This window comes from Suillus discolor (assembly GCF_016758755.1).
Source record: "Suillus discolor strain FC423 chromosome Unknown F5147scaffold_39, whole genome shotgun sequence".
NCBI classification, from domain to species: Eukaryota; Fungi; Basidiomycota; class Agaricomycetes; order Boletales; family Suillaceae; genus Suillus; species Suillus discolor.
Window position 1 is genome coordinate 217,577 of NW_024541286.1, and position 21,944 is coordinate 239,520.

Below are 21,944 nucleotides of genomic sequence, written 5' to 3' on the forward strand. Positions count from 1 at the left end.
CTGTGACTCGTAGTTAGCAGATTTGATGCATCATAGCTACAGGGACTGGTGCGTGGTCCTCATGTAGTCCTCTCCTTTTGCCTTGATAGCAACCATGTATGACGCAGTTACTGATCCCCAGTTGTTGATGGACAAGGCATTCTCGGTAGTGCTATCCTTGCCGGTGGACTTGTTGAAGGTCTTCGGTGTCCGCAGCTTGCGCTTCATTTGTGCAGGACCCAGATCTAGGGTGTCCACATCAATGTCAATGGCATTGACACGGAGACGTTTAATGGTGCGCTCGAGCTGTAGAATTATCAGTAATGTTATGCGAATGTACAGAGTACTTACTGAAGCTGCACAAATGCCAATAACACCAGTCATCCCGACGACGGACAGCACATATGTTTTAAGTGTGGGGACTTCAACATGCCCGAGAATGGTGTGAAGATGAGCAGTTGCGAAGAGCTGCAACATGAATGGAGACCAGAAGGCTTGCATCGGGTCTAGGTTTTCCATGTCCTCATAAATGAAAGTGAAGTCCTCCAGAAGTGCGTCAGCAAGTGTTTCTGGATCAGTGTCAGCATTCCTAGTGAAAAAATCCATCATAATAGCCAGTCCCGTTGATCCAAAATTGCTGCGCCACTCTGCGAGACGTTGGGTGGCCTGATTGAGATTATAACCGTTAGTAATAGTGACAGAAAAAAAATGCAACTTACAATGCCAAAGACAGACCCTTGAGCAGTCACCTTGTAATCAAGATCTGATTCTTCTGAATACACGATATCATAAATGGATTGGAGTGCCTCAACCAGAGGAGCATCTAAGAATTGCCAGAGGTCATTTTGACTCCCAGCCCACAGGTAAAGGGTTGGGAGGAACTGCTTCAGCCACCGCTGATCTTGGCAATGAGGAGGGAGATGATAGTTTCGGTAGCTCGAGCGCGTCTTGTATTGCTTCTCAATCCAATAGCCAGGTGGGGCTGTGAGTGTTAGTTGCATGGTGCTGGCATCAGCGTCCTCTTCAGTTTTCACCTTCTTTGCAGGTGGTTGCATCTTTGTGGTGGCCGACTGGGAGATGGCAACGGCAGTCTGTCAGAGAATATGAGTTGTGATAATCATTAATAAAATAAACTTACTGAAGAGGTCAAACGCACAGCCTTCTTCGTTGTATTGGCCATTGTGACAGGGCCTGAAGGGACATCAATAACCTCAACATCTGATGTATCCTCGTATGGGGTACTCTCCAAGATGAGGGCGGAGGATTTGGCGTCTGCAAGCTTGCGCTTCTTACTCCGACAGAACAAGATTCCATCGCTTAGGCTGCTGTCACTGTCTACCGCCTTGGACATCTTGGCATCTTTGCCCTCAAACAAATTGTCCTCCAGGTCCACCAATGCATCCTCCAGGTCCATCAGTGCGTCGATCTCAGTATCCTGTAAGTCCTCTGTTGAACACAGCACATCCTCAGGCATTGCATCTGAGGTAATCTATATAATTGGCTTTGTGCATTAGAATTAGAATTTATTACAAAACATCTAGTACGCACCCTAAGTGAAGACTGCTTCCCCTTCATCTTTTGAATGAAGGCATCCAAACATTTCTGAGAATCATCCGACTCATCATCAAAGCTGCCAACAAGAGCCTCGGGGGCGTCAGATGCATTAGCTCGAGCAGGGGGGGCCTTAAATTTGGAGGACTTGGTAGTTGCGCCCAAAACTAATGTAGCGCAGGAACTGGGTAAAGCGCTGCTTGGTGGCCCATGCGCCAATGACAAAGCTGAGGCAGTGGTATGAGTCTTAGAAGCGCTGGAAGTTTTGGATAGTTCAGTTGCATCTGGTGAAACATCAGAAATTCAACCATCAACGCGCCTTATCAATGAAAACTTGGGGTTGGTCCTGAATTTTGAGGTCAAGTTAAGAAAAAAAAGAGTTGATTCAGTCAGCATCAACATCGTGGTTTTGATCCGAACAAAAAGACACACGTCGCGGTAGAAGACTTTCCTTTCTTGTCGCCAACACGTGGCCCCTGAATTAACTCAACCTTTCCTGCGAGTGAGCCTTGAGCATTGTTGATTGCGTCCTTCAGAGATGTTTTGACGGCCCTCTGGTTCTTCTTCTTTGTTCCGTCCTCAATGTTGGTGTCCTGGCTGCTTTCTTCTTGGTCCTCGATGGTACCAGCCTTGGGTGAGTCAGTATTGGTGACACTAGTAACACCAGCGCTTCCTGCTGCCAGGAGCTTTTTACTGGTTTGGCAGGCACTACTTTTTTCTTGACAGGGCGAGCATGGGGTTTGACTGGCTTTGGTTTAGTCGCCACACCTTGTTCCTCTGCCTCCTCCATCTCCATCTGCATTGCAGCAAGCCGCTGCAGCCCCTCGACTGTAGCCTGCTCTTGAGCTTGGCAGGCTTCCTCAAGGATTTTGTCGTCCTCTGCTTTCTGGGCCTTGCTACGTCATGGAACCCGTCCTTGCACTGGCAGGTCTGGCAAGCCCGGGTGTTTGAACTTATTGTCTCGGTGAGTGCAGATTCCCTCAGTGATATTGGACATGATTGCTGACAAGTAGCAGATTCAATGAGTGCTGTGGCAAGCTTGAGATGGGTGAAAAAAATGTAAAGGACAATGTGTAGTTGAAGTTTGACTGCGAATTTGTAAGTTCCTTACTTAAATCAACCCGAAACTTTAAAGGTTCAATTCGTCAGTCTAGTCATTTACAGTGTCCTTTGCAACTGGGTCCGCATGTGTACTGAATTGTCCTTAATTGAGGTAAGTTTGCCGTCTTTCTTTTCATCTTTGCTGTTTGCTAGAGCTCATATTGGTTTTGTTCACCTTTCAACGTGCAGATTTCCAAGCTAACATAGGCAATCCTTCCACCTTTGAACGCACAAATTTCCTATTGGTGATTTTTCCTCTTTTCAATGTGCCAGAGCTACTAGTACTGTTACAGGCATCCGTAACACCTACAGGAGCCCCAGCTCTGCCTACGCCTGCCCCCGCTCTGCTAGACTCCCCGAGCGGTGGTGCGCCGCCCGCGCCTAGAAAGACAGTGGTCTGGACCGCTGTGACGCCACCCCTGGCACTATGACCCGCCCCTGGCCTAGATGGCCTTGTGCCTGATCCATGGAGGCTGTACGCCTCATGGTCACCCTAGATCAAGCGCATGTATACAGCATGTCGCTTCATGAAGATCCGGAGCGCTCTTGGCGCTTCCTGTACCTATGCGCAGTCGCTCTTGGCGCTGCGTGCTTGATCAGAGGTTAAGCCTCATGTACCCTATCTGACCTCATGTCTTGTTATCATAGATCCTAGATATACTATAGATTACAGACTGAGCTAGAATACCTATATGTAGCACATATAAGTAGACAGATTATAGTACTTAGACTTTACTTTAATCTACTAGGTTCATCCCAGAACTTGCTCATCTAAGCCTTACCAGCTTCCTTGTGTGAGACCGCACTTCTAAGTCGCCCCCATACGACTTAGCACGTATCCGCTAGCCCTGCATCTCGATGAGTGCCATCTTACCGAGATCGCCGGAGGAACCCTTGACGTTCCGTCAAGCCGAGAACCACCCTCAGCTTCAGTAGGCTCACTCGAGCCATCGCTGAGAAGACCTATCCTAGTTCGCACACGCTGACCGACGGTCAGCATAACAAGTACTGACAATCCTTCACCTTTCAACGTGCGAACTGCCAGAACTAATACTGGCAATCCTTCCAGCGTGCAAACTGCCAGAGCTAATACTGGTAATCCTTCCGCCTTTCAACACGCAGATTTCTGATTGGTGAGTTTTCCACCTTTCAATGTACAAATCACCAGAACTGAACATTATTCTAGTCTAGTATTGCTGCAATGCCCGACAACATTCCATGGAGTCAACTACGCCGTTGTGACCATAGTTCGCTCCAACTACCATGTAGAAGTTGTCCAAGGTGGTTCAAAACTATCGCCGGGCAAACAAAACATCGCATTTCAGCACATCCCATCCCGCCAGTACTACCTCAGGACAACCACCAATGCTCTCCGGAACCCATTATACCAGAGCCCCATCTGCCAAGCCCACAGCCTCATGTCGACCATGATATCAACATGGATGTGGATGAAGGATATGCCGACTTGGAGCACCAACATCAACCATTGCCTCAACCAAACGTCGATATGGAATTCATTGGGCCTGGGGATCACCTGTATCGAAACTATCATACGGGTCTCAATGGTAAGTTCATTCGCATGATTCTGTCACTGTGGCTGAATGTGATTACAGCCAGACCATGCAACATGGATGGTATATTCCTCCTCCCTGGCACTCCGCTCCCACCTTTGGAGAACGTAGCAACTGACGACTGGACACCCTTTCACAATCATACAGAATTCGAAACGGCAGAGTTCCTGTATACGCAAAATCAGATGCCGGCAGGTCAAATTAACCGGTTGCTGGATTTATGGGTGTCTACCCTTGCGAAACACAACGACAAGCCACCATTTGCAGATCATCATGATCTGTACGACGTCATCGATAGTTCACCATTTGGGGACGTGAATTGGCAAAATTTTACAGTAACCTACGATGGTGAGAGACCTGAAGATGGTACCAAGCCGTGGATGGACGACAAATACAAAGTCTGGTTTTGTGACCCATGTGAAGTCGTGTGCAATATGCTTGCAAATCCAACATACGCCAGTGAAATAGACTACTGCCCCTATCAAGAATATTCAACTGAGGGCGACAAGCACCAGTGGAAGGATTTTATGTCTGGTGACTGGGCATGGGATCTGTTACGTCGACTGTAGGTCGGCGTGTGCGAACTAGGATGGGTCTTCTCAGCGACGACTCGAGTGAGTCTACTGAAGCTGAGCGTGGTCTGGCCTTGACGGAACGTCAAGGATTCCTCCGGCAATCTCGGTAAGACGGCGCTCGTCGAGATGCAGGGCTAGCGGATACGTGCAAAGTCGTATGGGGGCGACTTTGAAGTGCGGTCTCACACAAGGAAGCTTGTTAGGCTTAGATGAGCAAGTTCTTGGTAGAACCTAGTAGATTAAAGTGAAGTATAATCTACGACAATGTATGTACTTATACATAGTAGATGTAAGTGTTCAAGCTCAGTCTGTAATCTATAGTATATCGGTAATCTAAGATAACCAGACATGAGGTTAGATAAAGTACATGAGGCTTAACCTCTGATCATACATGCGGCGCCAAGGGCAGCTGCGCATAGGTACAGGAAGCGCCAAGCGCTCCGGGTCTTCATACATGAGGCGCCTAGGGCGCTCCGGATCTTCATGAAGCGACATGCTGTATACATGCGCTGATCTAGGGTGTCCATGAGGCGTACAGCCTCCATGGATCAGGTACAAGGCCGTCTAGGCCAGGTACAGGCCTGTCTAGGCCAGGGGCGGGGTCATAGCATCAGGCGGGGTCATAGCGCCATGAGGCGGGGTCATAGCGGTCCAGACCGCTGTCTTTCTAGGCGCAGGCGGCGCACCGCCGCGCGGGGAGTCTAGCAGAGCGGGGGCAGGTGTAGGGAGAGCTGGGGCTCTAGTAGGTGTTACAGATCCCTGTAACAGGATCAGGCAGTAAGTGCAGTCTTCATCCGATAATGACTGCTAATTCTGTATGTAGGATAAAATAGCTAAAGACCCGAGCACACTCGGCTCTACGTTTGTCCCTGTCATCCTTGGCAGTGACAAAACGACGGTTTCAGTCAGGACAGGTAATAACGAGTATTATCTGCTATACACCTCAATTGGGAACATTCACAACAATGTTCAATGAGCCCATCGTGATGGAGTAGCAGTCATTGGCTTCCTTGCTATGCCGAAAAGTGCGTCGTGGTGCGGGCTTCTACGATAATGACTAACTGATTGTTACAGCTACAAAGGAACATGCTACCGAGGCAGTGTTCTGAAAATTCTGTCAACAGCTGTTCCATTCGTCACTCTCCAAGATTCTCAACACACTGAAACCAGGCATGACAACCCCTGAAGTCACTCGTTTTGGAGACGGTCACTACCGTCGGGTTATATACGGACTAGGGCCATACATAGCAGATTATGAGGAGCAAGCACTGTTAGCATGTATCGTGCATGGTTGGTGCCCTAAGTACATTTTTGTCATCTAGTATGTATCTTTGTATAAGTTACAATTTTTTTTGCAGATGTATGGCATCTCGCAAGGATCTCGACGAAGATGTGTTACGTCATTGTCACGAATACACAGAAGCACTCATTCAAGAAGGTTCCTTAGGTGACCTGTGGGATGACTTTGGAATAGTCGGGGAACTTGTAGTATGTGAATCAGCACACTCCTTGCAGCACCATTCTTAATGATCTTATTTTAACAGGCATTTATGAATGACTTCCCCAGAGCTGACATCCATCAGATGATCTCACCAGATATTCTCTATCAACTCATCAAAGGAACATTCAAGGACCACCTCATCGAATGGGTCGAGAAATACCTCAGACACATGCATACAAAATGAAAGGCGGATCAAATTATGGATGATATTGATTGCAGGTAAGCTTGACTGCATTTAGATTACATAACATTACTCATTGTCTTAGAATTGCCGCTGTCACCTCATTTTCAGGCTTGCGACGATTTCCTCAGGGACATGGCTTCAAGCAGTGGACAGGAGATTATTCGAAGGCCCTGATGAAGGTAATTCATTAATTTAGTCATGCTATGGTCGCAGAACTTATTAATTCTTCAGGTCTACTTGCCTGCCATCGAGGGTCATGTACCCATAGATGTCGTGCGCACCTTTCGTGCACTTCTCGAATTTTGTTACCTAGTCCGTTCCATCAGAGTGCATGTCATTGGGAGATGTGCTGTTGTTAGTGTTATGGAGAGACACAGAATCTGAGACGATCTGTCCAACACCAAGTCAAGTCCATTCTCTAGAGATGAAGCTTAAGCGCTCACTGGGATGGTGGGTAGAAGTCCCAGTGCGTATGCATACTCATTTCGAGAGTCATTCAGCTGACACTCCTTATTTTTTATAGCCATTTTATGAATAGTACACTATCGTTCCATGATTGGCTGTGTTACCTACCCCACTTGTAGCGACCTCATTCACTTTTTGTGGTAGGACTGATAACTCTTGCACATTATCTGTGATACAACATGAGAGTGGACAATACATCGATATTGTGGACAAACAGAGGGACTGTAAGACTATTTATTGATCCATGGCGCTGCGCGAGAACCAATCGTCGAACTGGCAGCTACCTCTTCATGCATCAAAAGAATACCTTTTGGACTCATCTATGTTTGCTAAATTAGTGCACCTGTCAATTTTATATCTATGTGCTGCTGATCTGACGAAGAGCTGCCCATGGCTATGTCAGACCAACCAGAATTACCACTCTGCGGCAAGCAGCTGGAATCATGGGATGCAACAAGGGAACACAGGTGCACGCTGTTCTCCATCCACATCACGAAAAAAAATATTTCCAAGACTTTGTACCACACTCCGCATTCTCTTGTATCGCCCTGAGCAGCCTGAATAGTAATGCGAGAGAAATTATGCTGATCCTGGACGACCATTGGATTGGAGCTTGGTGGACTCCCCTCCTCCTACCAGTACAGATAGCTGATATTATAGTAGTGAGCAATAGTGAGGACTTGAGACTTTATATTCACTTATGGGCGATGACGTAGAAGTGGAAGTTTAGGCACTCGAGGCTGGTTGGTGACATGTAGTCGGAGCATTTGGGCTCACAAATCCCTGACTACTCTCAGGGATTTGGGAGTCCAAATGGAGAGTCATTAGAATGGTATATATGGGCTGCACTCGCGAGTTTGATGATGATGATATGATTGTTCAGACATAAATTTAAAGGCCACAATCAATGCTTGCAAGGTTCAAACATCAATGGAAATAAGTATAGGCCATCATCATCAGTGACTCATTTTTTATCACTGGCATCAGACTTTACGACACGGCCCAACAATGCCCACTCACCATGCTTCTTACTCCATTGAGCATAATTATTTTGTTTGATGCGCAATCCTACCTGTGATAGTATACTTTACCATGACTGCGACTATAATTATTTTACTGACGGGTCTCGGCACTTCTCAGCGTCGCCCACCCTTACCTACAGTGATCACTGATTTCTGCACCATCAAGCATAACCACAACTTTGATTGTTTCATTCTGCACGCAGAGCCAACTGTAAAGTGTGGTGACACAGTCAAATCTACATCACTTCCATCATGCATCAGCTTCGATGCTATCCACCTTCAAGCCCACAGTGATTTCTCCAATGAGTGAGTCAGTTGCGTTCGCATGACTTCCCTTACTATGACTCACCTTGCCACGAGCAACGGACCTTCTTCCAGCCAAATTGACAGACTTCGATGCCAGATCTTCAGATCAGTTATCTGAAGTTGAAGTTTTTTCACTTTCGGTGATTAGTACTAATAGCGTTGCCGTTAGGATGATTGGAATAGCCAACGACATTATGTAATGGACGTAGTCCGTCCGTCGGCGTTGCCCATATTGCTATTCTTAGACTCCACTTAGCATAGAAGAGTCAGTGCGACTTTCGAAACAATACTTAGCACACACGAATTGCCAGTGTCCACATCAGTGGCGTGGTATGCCAAAGTACTACATATTACAGTGGCCAAGTTTGTTCATTTATTGAACACCTCTTTGACGAAAATGACCTCTACTGCAAGTCAACTGGAACGAAGTCTAAGAATACTTCAGGTGTGTAACTTCTTCATCTACAATCAATTTGACGCGTACTGTTACTCATTTTGCCCAAAGATCTCAGAGTCTGACTCGCAAGAAACATCTACCGCGGTACAATGGGTGCCCTCTAAATACTACAGCTCAGACGCATCTCAGTGCGTTCTCGTAAAGCCTCCCCGGGCTGCGTGCGGCAACCGTCAGCTGTTTGGTTTTCCTCTTATCAAGAGCGAACTTTGGGACATGGGGACCTTTGCTTTCAAGAAAATTTGGCCAGACAGAACTTTACCAGACGACCATTTCTTCATCGTCATGAATTCCCTCACCCTCCTTAGGGCATATCTCGGTCTTCGCGTTTGTACTATGGCGTTCGGAAAGGTGGATGAAGGCTTAGAGAATATCCCATCTGAGTGCGTATCATTGGGAGAGGTGCTATTGTTAATATTGTGGAGGGATACGGAACCCGAGGCATCCTGTCCAACGCTAAGTCAAGTGCATTTTGTGGAGGCGAAGCTTAAGCGCTCACCGAGATGGTGGGTGGAAGTTCCAGTGCGTATGCATACTCATTTCGAGAGCCGCTCAGCTGACCCTCTTTATTTTTTTAGCATCTTTGATGAACAGTGTGCCATCATTCCATGGCTGACTATATTACCTACGCCACTTGTACCAACCTCATTCATTTTTTGCGGTAGAACTTATAACTCTTGCACGTCATCGATCATCTGTGATACATACACTCAACATGAGACTGGACAATATATCGATATTGCGGACGAACACGGAGGGACTGTAAGACTATATTTATATGTGATGACTTGTTTTCGTCGGCTTGGAGTCTCTGGTATTTCATTAGAGGATAACGAGTCCGAGTTTATGACCGCCTCAAAGAATATCTTTCTATACTTGACCACTTGTCGCTTTCACTTGCGTCGACCAAGGCAAAACAGCAGCGGGAGATAGATAGTATACCAGCAGATTAAAGGCATTGTATGGAAGGTGGTGGTGCAGTTCTTCACATTAATTCCAGGTGTCATACTAACCTCGCAGCGGGGTACATAGTAGTACTAGACTACTAGTAGGCGCCCAGGGTACTGTCATGCTTAGTAAGAGGCGTAAGCGATGGCGGCGCCTAAGTTCAATCACTCTGCTTACTTGCTAACCTCTTGGTATGATCAAATATCATTTGGATATGCAGCGTCACGGCACTGATTATTGTCTCCAGCAGGTATATGATTCTGCTCGAGGGGGCCAAAATCATTATCGACAACGGGCCTGCAGTACAGTAGACCTTGCTGTCGCTCTTTAAACGTGTCCAAGGAATCTCTGGCACGTACCTGGCTCTTTTTTTCTTGGTTGAAAAGACACAGGACATGGCGTCCACGTTAACGCAATCCACCACCGCAAACACCACGATGTTTCTGGCACCGGCAATGACCTTACGGGGTCATGAAGACCAAATTCGTTCTATATCCTACTTTCCGAACGGCAAGCAGATGATCAGCGGATCTGATGATCTTACCGCTCGGCAATGGGATATACAAGTGGGTAAAGAGATTCCCAAGTTGCGGGATGTTTGTAAGCGGCAAATCCGTGCGGTAGCAGTTTCCAGGGATGGTCGATGGGTTGTCACTGGTGGTTCACATTCTGGTCGTGGGGAGCTCAAAGCGTGTGACGTTCAGACGGGCATCGTCAAGACGTTTGAAGGCCACTCAAAAGAAACTTATTGCATTGATATATCTACAGATAGCACGTTGCTTGTGAGCGGGGCAAACGATCGCTCGGCTCGTATATGGAGCTTGGAGACTGGAAAATTGGTAGCTGGACCATTCACAAGTCTTCAGGGTCTGGGCGCAGTTCGATTCTCGCATGACTCGAAGAAACTTGCAGTAAAGTCAGATGTGGGGAAGTGCCTTGAGGTGTGGGGCGTGCACACACAGAAGTTGGACGTCAGAGCAGGAACGTTTGGTTACGATCCCATGTCATATGCATCCGTGTTCTGGACAAAGAAGAACTTGACTATCGTTGCTGCATTCAGTTTTACGGATGACCCTGCCAGGACGATTCATGAGTTCGATGCATCCACCCTAAAAACTGTCGGAACTTCTTTCGAAGGGCACACCATGGTTCTTGCCGGCCTGGCGCTTTCATCTGATGATACTCTCCTCGTTACCGGATGCTACGAAACTATCAAGCTCTGGGCCTTCGAGTCCCGCCATCTTCTCGCCTCGTTCAACGTTCTGCCTCTCGACTCCTTAACCCTTTCGCCCGACTCGCGTCAACTAGCTTATACAAGTGGTAGTACCATTTATATTTACAACACTCCGGCAGAGATCCTGGCCAGCATTGGGTCTGCGTCGGATGCACAGGCCAGTGTACGTAGACTTATACAGATTGTGTGAGAACTAATACATGCATCTTTACAGACCAGTGCACACAAAAACTCAAGTCTCGCTGATCTACTAAAGGTATGTGCAATATATACATCCCATTCTTCTACTCATGCTACCCATTGCAACTGTCGCAGTCTGATGCAACCCGCCGTCCTCGTAACCCAGTGACTATTTCGTACCCCCCTAGGCCAAGACCTACACCTACAGTAGACCCACAATCATCCATTTTCGTCCGCCGCTTCCGCAAACTCCTTCGATTGCCTCCTCGTGCGAATGCAGTTTCGAACAATCAGCCTCGTGACCCCCTAGATGTATGTCTTTTGATCTTTTTTTCGCCGCAGTTGACTCGAAGATTACTTTCCAGTTCCCTGCTACATCTGCCTTACCTCCCGACCACTCTTTCTTAGCCCAGGCAACAAATGTTAGTGTTCACTTTTAGTTGATTAGCAGTCCAGGGCTGAGAGCGTATCCAGTTAGAAACGAGTTCTCCCCGCCACGCGAGCGGCCTTAAGCAGTTCCTGCGGCAGCACCTTTCCTTTCGGCGAAGGCCCAGCCACGAACCACCTGAAATTGAAGTCGCACCCGGACGCAAGTTCACTGTAACGTAGATCTTCCTGCTTCTTACCTTGATGCTGATTGAAGCTTTTCAGCGGCTTGCAGCTGCTAAGCTACCAGAATACAGGAAAGCCAATGATACTCGACGTCCATCTGGACAGCAGCCTGGCGCGTCGTCGTCCACGGCAGCAAATGACCCAGCGTCCGAGTCGTCTGACCTGGATTCTCTTCCAGACGTGCACTGGTGCAAGGCGTTCTTCTGCTACTACTCGTGCTGGTCTCATGGAAGGCTGAGGATGCCTCCACGATGGCGCTTGGAGCGGGTTTACCCACTCCAGCAGGCTGGCACGACGAGTGGCAGTGGTGGAGGAGCTCATGGTCGCAGTTAGCTCCATGATCTACAAAACTCACCCTGCAACACATTTCAATGGATCTTGACAAATCTCTGTTGCGCCATCAGAGAAACCTTCCCTCTGACGCAAAATTGAGGCTACTCAATCAAAAATAACACTAGTTAACTCCAAGTCAAAGTGACAGTCATGGTGTTGTTCATGGTCGTAGTTTGCTCATTGGGCACCAATAGTTATTTTTTTCTGCAACTGATATGATTTCATACCTCTGTGCGATTCAGGTATATACATTTCGAATGGCGTACTTTCAAAACGGTTGAGATATAACAACCATTCATGGCTTCTTCATTGAATCTTGTATACTGCATGTGGCGACTACATAACCATAAGATTTGTACGTGTAACATTCTACCCAACGTTGTTGTATACCACATTATTACATCTCTATTCCGCCTCGCGATAATACCAAACCGTCCCTCCTGCCCACACCATTAAGATGCCCTAGAACCAAATATCACTATTTTTACGGCGGAGGTCATTTAAAATTTCTTCAAAGGCTCTGAGGGACACTCCCCTGGCGTCCAGGATGTCCAGGAGATCAAATTTATAGAAGGCGCCATTCTCTGTTTTGGGGAAAAAGTTGGGGATGTCCAACGAGGGAACAGAACGCTGGACTTCCCTCTCCTCTACCGTGGAGTCATTAGACGATGATGCTGGCGATCTAGTGCCGCGGAAAGTTGGATCGCGCATCTCTGACATTGTCCGAGGAAGTAGATGTCCCCGGTTCACGATGCCGTAGACCCAATGACGACCAGCAGCTATGATGACTCCCAAGTATTTCAGAGTACCATCAGCCTCAAATGCATGAAGAACCTGCTCCCGTACTTGATCCTTCCAGATAGATTCCCATTCGAATTTCCTACCGGCATGTGGCTCCGGTTTGATTTCAACTATCATAATAACCCGGCGGATTACATGACCAGTAACGACTGGGAAGGGCTGTTGTGCATGTTCGAGTATTTGCACAAAGTCCGGAATTCTGAAAGATGCATGTGACTTTGACAAAGTGGTAGCCGGTCTGGTTGGAGTTATTGGGAGAATACCATCTGATGGATATGGATATGACGACGACGAAGATTGAGGCAGCGGATGGGCGCTGACAGGAATGTTGGGACCATTCCCACCACGACGAGTCTGCATACGAGTGACGTGCTCCACAGTGGGACTGTCAGGGGACGGTACATGACGATGAAAACCTCGGTGGAAAGGGCTAGGTGTCGGTGTCAAGGGAGGTAGTGGTCCTCCGAAAATTGCCTGTGATCGAGGACTGAAATCTGGGGTAGTGTTGTGGGCCGCAGGGGGTCTCGGAAGGGGGCTCCCTGGAGTCGTCAAATGCCGATCTGGAGAAGGGCTGCCCATGGATATGTCAGACTCCGACCAACCCGAGTCACCACTTCGCGGCAAGCGGCCAGAATCATAGGATGCAATGAGGGAGTATTGTGGAACGCATGTGCATACTGTTTGTGACTTGTTCGCCCCGAAAAATATATAATTTTGGAGGACTTTAGCCCACACTCCATACCAGGGGCATTCTCTCGTATCCGCTAGAGCAGCCTGGATAGATAAGGCGAGGGAAAAATCACGCTCATTCCGGACGATCATTGAAGGGGAGCTCGGTGGAGTCCCTTGTGTAGCCCCTGCTCCCGCCACCAATTGCTGATATTGTAGTGGTGAGCAGAAGGAAGGACGACTGTATATTCACTTACCGGCAACGACGTAGAAGCGGGTGTCCAGGCACTCTGGGTTGGTTGACGCAGTGTAGTCGGAGCGCCCAAAAATCCCTGAGAGTAGGTAGGTTGGTGAAGTGAAGATGGTTCCAAAGCTCGATCTCGAGGTCGACGAAATGACATGACGGGATCTTTGAAAGCCACTAGAATTGCGGTTTATGGGCTGCACTTGTGACTTTATACCTACGACACTAAGATTATTCAGACATTTCAGGGCACATACGATGCTTGAACACCGGTGGACATAAGAAATCACAGGTTGCAGTAAATCATTATCGATTGTTGCATCAACTTTTCGACACCGCCCAACAATGCCCACTCACTATAGTTCTTACTCCATTCAGCACGATCGGCGCAAACCTTGTTCTTTTCGTTCGATGTGCATTTCCAGTTGTGACGCTAGAGTGATGTTCGATTCATGATGGCCTGTGACTACCATCATGCATCACTGATAGGTCTCGACATCGCCCACCCTCGCTTCCTACAGTGGTTCTGCACCATCAAGCATAATCGCGACCTTGTCCGTTTTGCTCTAGGCCTGAAACCAACGGTTAATTGTGGCAACTGACAATCAAATCTATATCACTAACACCGTACATTAGCCATAGACCACCTCGCCCACCGTGATTTCCCCAATGAGTAAGTCAGTTTAGTAGGTTCGTATGACCTTTCTTAATATGGCTCCCCTCACCACGAGCAACGGACATTCTGCAAAATCGAAAACCTCTGATATCAATCGGCCACGTTTTGTAAGAAGTCAGATAAGCTATCCGAAGTTACAGTTCCTTGACCTCCGGAGGAATACTAGTAACTTGCGCCCCTAACTTGAAGCTATCGTGCTGTAAACGGACAATGAACAATGATTTCAAAAAAAAAATCACCGTGCTTCGCAGAGTCCCGGGCCAGCCTGAGAGAGAGAAGAAGATAAAATAGGCATTGTCTGTGATTATCAATATGTCGCTAGGATGAATGAAATTCAAATAGCCGAGGGATGATCGTGAACTCACTGATGGCACGGAAAGGATGAAAGTTCAAACGTTCACCATTACAACCCGTTAATGGACTTCTGTGAAGCATTCAATGGCCCAGTCACTGGCGTCACAGCCGCATTCAAGCTTACTCCATCGAGCAAACAATGGGTGCGATATGATTATGTAATTGATTGTCCAGTCACATCAGTGGCGTGGACGCGTGCCAAAATATTATATTGGCCAAGTTGAACTTCGGTTGACGAAACACTTCTCGAAAATGCCCTCTACTGCAAGCCAACTTGAGCGAAGCCTTAGAAGACTTCAGGTGGGTGTCTTGTCAACTTTCATCTGTTGTACCCGTACTGTTACTCATTTTTTCCAAAGATATCAGAGTCTGACTCACAAGAAACGTCTACCGCGGTGCAATGGGTGCCCTCTAAATACAGCTCAGACGTATCTCAGTACGTTCTTGTAAAGCCTCCCCGGGCTCCATGCGGCAATCGTTGGCTGTTTGGGTTTCCTATCGTCAAGAAGGAACTTTGGAACATGGGGACCATTGCTTTCAAGCAAATTTGGCCGGACAAAACTTTACCAGACAACAATGCTTACATCGCCATGAATTCCCTTACATTTCTCGAGGTATATCTTGAACTTGACGTTTGTACTATGGCATATGGAAAGGTGGTTGGAGATTCGAAGAATATTCCATCGGAGTGTGTGATATCGGGAGACGTGCTGTTGTTAGTATTGTGGAGGGATACGGAATCTCAGGCTGCCTGTCCAACACAAAGTCAAGTGCATTCCTTGGAGATGAAGCTTAAGCGCCCACCGGGGTGGTGGGTGGAAGTTCCGGTGCGTATACTTGTTCACTTCGAGAGCCATTCATTGACATCTTTGCATTTTAGCAATTTTGATGAAAAATATTCCACCATCGTTTCATGACTGTCTGTGATACCCAACTTATTTGTACCAATACATTTTCTGCGATAGAATCAAACACTCTTGTATGCATACGATACACTCTGGACGAAGACGGAGAGAATATAAGATTATTTGCCCATCCATGGCGCCACAACGCGGCACAGCGCCAAATAGCACGAGCCGCTCGATCATCTTATCAGTGGATAATTGTAAGCTACTGGATTCCCAGGACAAAATCTTCATCTTATGCAATTTATTCAGTAAATTCGTCTCTTTGTCGCTCGTAGCATTCGCGACCTCCTCGAGTCATCAAAGAGAGAAAATACAGGAGCCTTGACAAGACAACGACAATTATTTTACTTCAACTCTAACTTCAAAATACACGCATCGTACTAGGAGCAACTCATAGCATGTACTAGTACCGGTACTACTTTAATACTACTGCCGGTTCTGCATCCTTCGTGTTAGTAGCTAACTAGTAGGTACCTTCTCATGACTCGTTATGAGGCGACTTTCCTTTTCAGAGACTCAGAGGGTACTGCCAGCGGCACTTGGCCTTCAAGTTGTCGCGGATCAGGCTTTGGTTGTCGGTGTGAGTGCTCCCTTCCTTTTTTCAAATTGTCACTCAAAATTATGTAGTTTCAGCCGGACTTGTTCCAGACCTTGAGTCAATATCATATATATGATAGGTAGGCGGCATTCGAACAGCTATGGCTCAAAGAACATGCTGAGCTTACTACTACTGGCGGCCATTCAGTTGGAATTCTACCTCGAAGCGAGGTACAAGTGTATCCAGCGGCCGTGCAGCACTGTGACGTGGCTTCCCCGCCTACCACACAGCTGCCAGGCTACACTCCAGCAAGCTCTGGGGCCGCTGTCTGCAGCCTGCCGCATTTCGGGTTTTCCTTTTCATCTAGTACCACTCTACATAGTCACATTCCTACTACTGGGCCCGGGTGGCTGGCACCCGATCCTGCTAGGTCTGAGGCTGCCGAGAGCGGCTGCGCTGCTTGAAATGATGTGCATGATGATCATACGAACATGAATGCAAAACATAATAATGCAATACTACCAGTGGACTTCTTCTGTGTAGCATTGGCCCAGCATCCAGACTCCAGGACTACTGGCGTCGTCACAGCCGCATGCAAATCATTCAAGTCCGTGAATCTTACTCCATCGAGTAAACAATGGGTGCGACATGATTAATTGATTGTCCAGTCACATCAGTGGCGTGGACGTGTGCCAAAATATTATATTGGCCAAGTTGAACTTTGGTTGACGAAACACTTCTCGAAAATGCCCTCTACTGCAAGCCAACTCGAGCGAAGCCTTAGAAGACTTCAGGTGAGTACCTCCTCAAAATTCATCTGTTGTACGCGTACTGCCACTATTTTGTTCAAAGGTCTCAGAGTCTGAATCACAAAAAACGTCTACCGCGGTGCAATGGGTGCCCTCTAAATACAGCTCAGACGTATCTCAGTATGTTCTCGTAAAGCCTCCCCGGGCTCCATGCGGCAATCGTTGGCTGTTTGGTTTTCCTATTGTCAGGAAGGAACTTTGGAACCTGGGGACCATTGCTTTCCATCATGTTTGGCCAGGAAAAACTTTACCAGATAACAATGCCTACATCGCCATGAATTCCCTCACATTTCTTGAGGTATATCTTGGTCTTCGCCTTTGCACTTTGGCAGGTGGAAAGGTGGTTGGAGATTCGAAGGATATCCCATCGGAGTGTGTGACATCGGGAGAGGTGCTGTTGTTAGTATTGTGGATGGATCCGCAACATGAGGCTACCTGCCCAACGCAAAGTCAAGTACATTCCCTGGAGATGAAGCTTAAGCGCCCACCGGGATGGTGGGTAGAAATACCAGTGCGTGTGCATATTCATCTCGAGAGCCTTTGAACTGACATCCTTGCAGTTTTGTTAACTTATGAATATTCCGCTATCGATCCATGACTGGCTGTGATACCCTACCCATTTGTACCAATTCATTTGTTTTCTGCGATAGAACCGATCACTCTTATACTTTATGTACACTCAACATGACACAGAACGATACATTCGTTGGACCTCTGGGTTGTCCTTCACGGTACAGCTAGCGCTGTGATTGTCTACCAAACTGAGACCCTGCGCCACCTTGGCCTGCCACCAGAGACAAAGAACGATGCATTGATATTGTGGACGAACTATTAAGGGTTCCTTTGACAAAATGCAAGTTGGGCCTCTGGGTTGTCCTTCATGGTACAGCTGTGATTGTCTGAAACTCTGCGCCACATTGGCCCGCCACCAGGTAAACTGATCTAACTGAACGATTTGACTGAAGGGTTCACGAAATAAATCTGCTTGGCTTCAAGTTCGCGATATATGTATCGTAGGAGTGACTTCTAACTTATACTACAATCCAGTGGCTTTGCCATTTCTGCAGCCTTCGCATTAGTAGGCCGATGAAGGGGATATCAGAGGATTAAGGTACCTTCACTGATGCATCTGTAAAGGTGCGGTCTGTGCTACAAGATGATTCTTGCAATAGTGTGCAGAAATGGCCAGCAGTTGCCTCGCATGTGGGGAACAACGGACGTTTGTACCTTGGCGAGCCTGACATTGGACAAACGCTGAGTCTCTCTGGCATCCACAGGCATGAGATATGTAATACATCGTGCACACTGGAACAACAAATACTGTTGATGACCATTCTGACGAAAAGGAGCGTGCACTGATACTCACTGCTAGTGTGTTGCGGACGAGTTGTAGAGTCAAGATTTCTGGACTGAAAGTAATGTAGCTACTCACAATTTATACCCACTAAAACCTCTTCTCAAATTGGATGACTGCTTTAATATTGATATCCCTATGAGCGCTCGTCCCAGTGGGCGCCCGCCACAAGTGGCGGAGGGAGCTTAATAGATTAACCTCCTGATCATTGATGACCGCTTATCTAGTCCGACTTAGTCAAACAGAGTCAGACATATGGAAGAAGGAAGAAGATTGTTTCATTTAAAGCACCTGGCCCTGCCTACACGTAACACGGGAACAAATTTACATAACCAAACTGAGACTCTGCGCCACCGGATAAACTGACGAATTGAATATACATGTTTTATTGTTTTAAACCAATTATAAACTAACTTTTATTGGACTTTTACGTTCGTTAACTTTTCTTCTCTTAAATTCCAAGCCCCAACGGCTGAGAATAAGCGACTACAAGTGCTCACAATCATATTCTTGAGTCCTAGATCATAGACGACAGAGGAAGACAGGCCTTCCTCCTCCTAATCGTCGTACACACTACTGTGAGTACACCATCTAGTCCTTCAACAATATCATAGGCAGTGACATGGTCAATGTAGATGTCACACGCGGACCTGGTGACTTCCACCCTTGACATGGTAATAACGAAATCTTTAATTAATTTCATGCACGCAACTGGACTTACAAACACAATGGCACAGGAAGTTCTTTCGATGGATGTGGACACTTTACATCCAGACGTTGAGGAAAGTCTATATCGCCTGCGCGTAGGCAGTCAAGTGAAATATATCACCATCGAACCGGGAACATTCCCTAGTGATGTGTTGCCCTTCCCTATGGACCTACTCCCCCTCCTACCACATCTGCCGCCAGGCAATTGGGTTGAGGCGCGTGTGGCGCGTGGCTCCAATGGAAATCCCACTGTGCAGCCCACGAATACCATACTTCCAGAAGTGCGGGAGCAGTGGCATCCCAACAGAGTGGATGCCCTTTCACTACCATTTGTGAAATTCATGACCCCACGCGTTCGGGTGGTCCAGTGCGCTTCGAGGCCGGTGGTCTCCAAGATTGCCAGGTTTGATTTTGAGATCCCGCGGATGGAAAGAGAAACTGCAGTGTATCGAGCGATCGACGGGTGTAACGTAGGCCCAGCATTCCTTGGGCACATCGTCGAGGGCGACAGAGTAATAGGGTTCTTAGTAGAACAATTGCACGGACGACCAGCTGGTCCGGAAGACTTACAGGGATGTCGTGATGTGCTACAGCGCCTGCATGCACTAGACATCATTCATGGGGATCCTAACAAACACAACTTCGTTGTGGCGTCGGACGGAACCGTCACGTTAATCGACTTCGAGAATGCGATGTTGTGCAGGAGTGTTGAGAAGAAGAACGAGGAGCTCGCTACTTTGCCTGCGCAACTAAGTGAGACGACGGGTCGAGGAGGCATGGTTCCGAGAGAATTAGTTTACTGAATGTACCGTTCGATCGCATAGTGGAAAGCATTTATCAACTCAACCGATATCGGTGAATGCTGTGTAGCGCTGCTACTGTAGATAGCCTAAAATTACAATTGTGAGGGTAAGCTTTGCCTAAAGTCCTTGCGAGTAATGCTACATAACATCGTAACGCCTGAGTGAGGCATGAAAGGGATCAAGATCAGTACGTAGTGAATAGTACGCGTGGCTCGATATTCTAGGCTAGTATCAGCGTAAATGTTCTAAATACTATCATATATTCACAAATTACGCTGGCCAACTGTAAGGTTGCAGGAAAATTCTACATTCATTTTGTTGTATGCATGCCATTTATTCAGTACACTCAGCTCGTTATCACCCCCATCATGCACCCATAACAGCGCTCGAGGGCATGTTGACTGAGTCAGGGAGATTGTCGGGGGGTATAGGGAGATCTAGGTACAATACAGGAACCTTCACGGAACAGCTTTGCTTAATTTCAACTTTACAATAGAGTGCACGTATCGTTGGAGTAACATGTAACTTGAGGCTAGTACTAGCACTACTTTGATACTATTACTAGCTAGCTTTTCCAGTTCTACAGCTTTTCGTGTTAGCATCTCCGTGAAGAGGATGTCAAAGGATCGAGGCACCTTCATTCACTGACGCATTTGTAGAGGTGCAGTGTCTTTCACAAGATGATTCTCGCAGTAGTTTCCTACCAGGCTCAGTTGTTCCCTAGCGTACAGGGAACAACGAACGTTCGTGCCTTGACGTGCCTCGCATTGCACAAACTTTGAGTCCTTCTGGCATCCACAGGTATGTGGCGTGTAAAACATCGTACACACTATGAAAAATTCATTACTGCTAGTTGAGAAGAGGAGACAGTGCACAGAATCATTGGTACTCACTGGCTGTTTGCTTCGGTTGGGCCGTCGAGTTATTGAGCTGATAGTATATAGTGCTCCTGACGATGTCAACTTTTAAAAAAAAACCCGGAAGAATAATTCTCCCCGTGGGTGCTTGGGCGCCCGTCACAGTAGCGAGGTGTTAATCAATCAGCTGCGGATTATCAATGGCTTCCTATCAATGACTTATCTATGAATTAGACGTAGTTAGTAGTATCAGATAGACAGATAGAAGAAAGAAGACTGTCGTTTGATGTGAATATGAATGTGAGCGAGAGAGATTAAGTGAAACGTTCTCGTCGTTCAACTTACTTGGCAATAGGAGATGCAAAGGTGTGCATTGTATTTTCGGTTCATTCTGTTGTGTACACATATTATTTTAGATGAGTCCGAAATTCCGCTACTTCGTCAATCATGATGCACGGATCATCTCTTCGGTATGTGTGTTGATTGTCGAGTCGTACCCGCTATAACAACATCGTTCCATCTGATGATAAAAAATCTTTCAGGGTAATTGTAGGGCAGCCTATTCAAATACTCAACCTCCATCGAGCCAAAACTCCATTCGGGTTATTGATAAAAATTTGTCCGTCTTTACCGAGTCCCCTTCCCTTTCTAGAAGCAAGCAAGGCTTCCTTGTGTTCCTGGTCTGTCTGTTCAGCGTGACTGATCTACTGAATTAAGATGCGCCACCGAGTAAACGGACTTCTGATTGTTCATCACATATGCGGGACCACTTGACCCCTACGTTGTTGATGTTCGACGCACTGTTGAGAGCATATCGAAGTAGCCCAAAGAGCTCCATCGAATTCGAAGGACACACCAAGCTTTTCACTGACAGTCTAGCACGTTGATCTGACGATAGTCTCACACGAGCCGTTAGTGGTGCCGCCGGTGGCGTGCACCTGTCAAGCTCCGAATCCCCGCCTCTATCCTCTTGTCCGACCGACGTTAACGTCCGTGCTCTGTTACTTGGTGTTACATGCTCCAAACAAGGCAGTCACATAATTGGGACACCGTATACCCTTGACAAGTAGGTAATTCCTATCCAACTATGCTAGGGTTCGGCGTTGCCGAATCTGACCTTGCTTGCCTGCATGGCCTTGGAATTTTGCGACGGTACTTTAGCTGCTATGCTGGCACCATTAAGTCAACGTCCGATCGTTTTGTATAG

At 47.2% G+C, this 21,944-nt stretch overlaps 10 protein-coding genes across 10 annotated transcripts; 7 read left to right on the forward strand and 3 right to left on the reverse strand.

Moving 5' to 3' along the window:
- Positions 1-36: 36 nt before the first annotated feature.
- F5147DRAFT_775393 (uncharacterized protein) lies at positions 37-2,332 on the reverse strand (the record flags this gene model as incomplete). The annotated part of the gene is made up of 7 exons (XM_041441718.1): positions 37-285; positions 331-645; positions 699-1,070; positions 1,118-1,468; positions 1,528-1,786; positions 1,963-2,159; positions 2,195-2,332. The coding sequence occupies 7 exons, from the start codon at positions 2,330-2,332 to the stop codon at positions 37-39; spliced, it is 1,881 nt and encodes a 626-aa protein (XP_041291121.1).
- Positions 2,333-4,069: 1,737 nt separating this feature from the next.
- On the forward strand, positions 4,070-6,884 carry F5147DRAFT_654257 (uncharacterized protein; the record flags this gene model as incomplete). The annotated part of the gene is made up of 15 exons (XM_041433855.1): positions 4,070-4,196; positions 4,245-4,767; positions 4,791-4,883; positions 5,062-5,066; positions 5,449-5,519; positions 5,546-5,554; positions 5,601-5,691; positions 5,755-5,802; positions 5,852-5,877; positions 5,902-6,067; positions 6,136-6,215; positions 6,374-6,497; positions 6,571-6,641; positions 6,694-6,774; positions 6,822-6,884. The coding sequence occupies 15 exons, from the start codon at positions 4,070-4,072 to the stop codon at positions 6,882-6,884; spliced, it is 1,578 nt and encodes a 525-aa protein (XP_041291122.1).
- A 1,624-nt stretch (positions 6,885-8,508) lies between these two features.
- Positions 8,509-9,457, forward strand: F5147DRAFT_703066 (uncharacterized protein). Its single transcript, XM_041437829.1, has 3 exons — positions 8,509-8,700; positions 8,761-9,231; positions 9,288-9,457. The coding sequence occupies exons 1-3, from the start codon at positions 8,653-8,655 to the stop codon at positions 9,294-9,296; spliced, it is 528 nt and encodes a 175-aa protein (XP_041291123.1). The 5' UTR covers positions 8,509-8,652; the 3' UTR covers positions 9,297-9,457.
- A 391-nt stretch (positions 9,458-9,848) lies between these two features.
- F5147DRAFT_245044 (uncharacterized protein) lies at positions 9,849-11,360 on the forward strand. Its single transcript, XM_041428812.1, has 2 exons — positions 9,849-11,147; positions 11,207-11,360. The coding sequence occupies exon 1, from the start codon at positions 10,053-10,055 to the stop codon at positions 11,079-11,081; it is 1,029 nt and encodes a 342-aa protein (XP_041291124.1). The 5' UTR covers positions 9,849-10,052; the 3' UTR covers positions 11,082-11,147; positions 11,207-11,360.
- F5147DRAFT_245049 (uncharacterized protein) lies at positions 11,264-12,305 on the forward strand. The gene is made up of 3 exons (XM_041428813.1): positions 11,264-11,493; positions 11,546-11,671; positions 11,723-12,305. The coding sequence occupies exons 1-3, from the start codon at positions 11,386-11,388 to the stop codon at positions 12,014-12,016; spliced, it is 528 nt and encodes a 175-aa protein (XP_041291125.1). The 5' UTR covers positions 11,264-11,385; the 3' UTR covers positions 12,017-12,305.
- A 4-nt stretch (positions 12,306-12,309) lies between these two features.
- On the reverse strand, positions 12,310-12,934 carry F5147DRAFT_703073 (uncharacterized protein; the record flags this gene model as incomplete). The annotated part of the gene is made up of 1 exon (XM_041437830.1): positions 12,310-12,934. One exon carries the CDS (start codon positions 12,932-12,934, stop codon positions 12,479-12,481), a length of 456 nt encoding a protein of 151 aa, XP_041291126.1. The 3' UTR covers positions 12,310-12,478.
- Positions 12,935-14,822: 1,888 nt separating this feature from the next.
- Positions 14,823-15,782, forward strand: F5147DRAFT_761992 (uncharacterized protein; the record flags this gene model as incomplete). The annotated part of the gene is made up of 5 exons (XM_041440558.1): positions 14,823-14,903; positions 14,935-15,060; positions 15,120-15,374; positions 15,417-15,587; positions 15,726-15,782. The coding sequence occupies 5 exons, from the start codon at positions 14,823-14,825 to the stop codon at positions 15,780-15,782; spliced, it is 690 nt and encodes a 229-aa protein (XP_041291127.1).
- A 1,478-nt stretch (positions 15,783-17,260) lies between these two features.
- F5147DRAFT_703091 (uncharacterized protein) lies at positions 17,261-17,776 on the forward strand. Its single transcript, XM_041437831.1, is given in 3 exon segments — positions 17,261-17,526; positions 17,576-17,731; positions 17,746-17,776. 2 exon segments carry the CDS (start codon positions 17,290-17,292, stop codon positions 17,582-17,584), a joined length of 246 nt encoding a protein of 81 aa, XP_041291128.1. The 5' UTR covers positions 17,261-17,289; the 3' UTR covers positions 17,585-17,731; positions 17,746-17,776.
- Positions 17,777-18,768: 992 nt separating this feature from the next.
- On the forward strand, positions 18,769-19,985 carry F5147DRAFT_703095 (uncharacterized protein). The gene is made up of 3 exons (XM_041437832.1): positions 18,769-18,947; positions 19,005-19,043; positions 19,107-19,985. Exons 2-3 carry the CDS (start codon positions 19,005-19,007, stop codon positions 19,878-19,880), a joined length of 813 nt encoding a protein of 270 aa, XP_041291129.1. The 5' UTR covers positions 18,769-18,947; the 3' UTR covers positions 19,881-19,985.
- A 283-nt stretch (positions 19,986-20,268) lies between these two features.
- Positions 20,269-21,083, reverse strand: F5147DRAFT_703097 (uncharacterized protein). Its single transcript, XM_041437833.1, has 3 exons — positions 20,774-21,083; positions 20,516-20,709; positions 20,269-20,460 (listed from the first exon to the last, which is right to left on the reverse strand). Coding segments are annotated over exons 1-2 (189 nt in total). The 5' UTR covers positions 20,775-21,083; the 3' UTR covers positions 20,269-20,460; positions 20,516-20,521.
- Between the last annotated feature and the right edge of the window lie 861 nt (positions 21,084-21,944).

What these genes read in the sequence shown, in the direction of transcription:
- F5147DRAFT_703066 (XM_041437829.1), top strand. Translation starts at nt 8,653, where the DNA reads ATGACCTCTACTGCAAGTCAACTGGAACGAAGTCTAAGAATACTTCAG. An exon ending in GAAGTCTAAGAATACTTCAG is followed by an intron (nt 8,701 to 8,760) that starts GTGTGTAACTTC and finishes TTTTGCCCAAAG; the next exon opens with ATCTCAGAGTCTGACTCGCA.
- F5147DRAFT_703095 (XM_041437832.1), top strand. Translation starts at nt 19,005, where the DNA reads ATGTCACACGCGGACCTGGTGACTTCCACCCTTGACATG. An exon ending in TGACTTCCACCCTTGACATG is followed by an intron (nt 19,044 to 19,106) that starts GTAATAACGAAA and finishes ACAATGGCACAG; the next exon opens with GAAGTTCTTTCGATGGATGT.
- F5147DRAFT_703091 (XM_041437831.1), top strand. Translation starts at nt 17,290, where the DNA reads ATGAATTCCCTCACATTTCTTGAGGTATATCTTGGTCTTCGCCTTTGC.
- F5147DRAFT_245049 (XM_041428813.1), top strand. Translation starts at nt 11,386, where the DNA reads ATGTCTTTTGATCTTTTTTTCGCCGCAGTTGACTCGAAGATTACTTTC. An exon ending in TCTTAGCCCAGGCAACAAAT is followed by an intron (nt 11,494 to 11,545) that starts GTTAGTGTTCAC and finishes GAGCGTATCCAG; the next exon opens with TTAGAAACGAGTTCTCCCCG. An exon ending in CACCCGGACGCAAGTTCACT is followed by an intron (nt 11,672 to 11,722) that starts GTAACGTAGATC and finishes GAAGCTTTTCAG; the next exon opens with CGGCTTGCAGCTGCTAAGCT.
- F5147DRAFT_245044 (XM_041428812.1), top strand. Translation starts at nt 10,053, where the DNA reads ATGGCGTCCACGTTAACGCAATCCACCACCGCAAACACCACGATGTTT.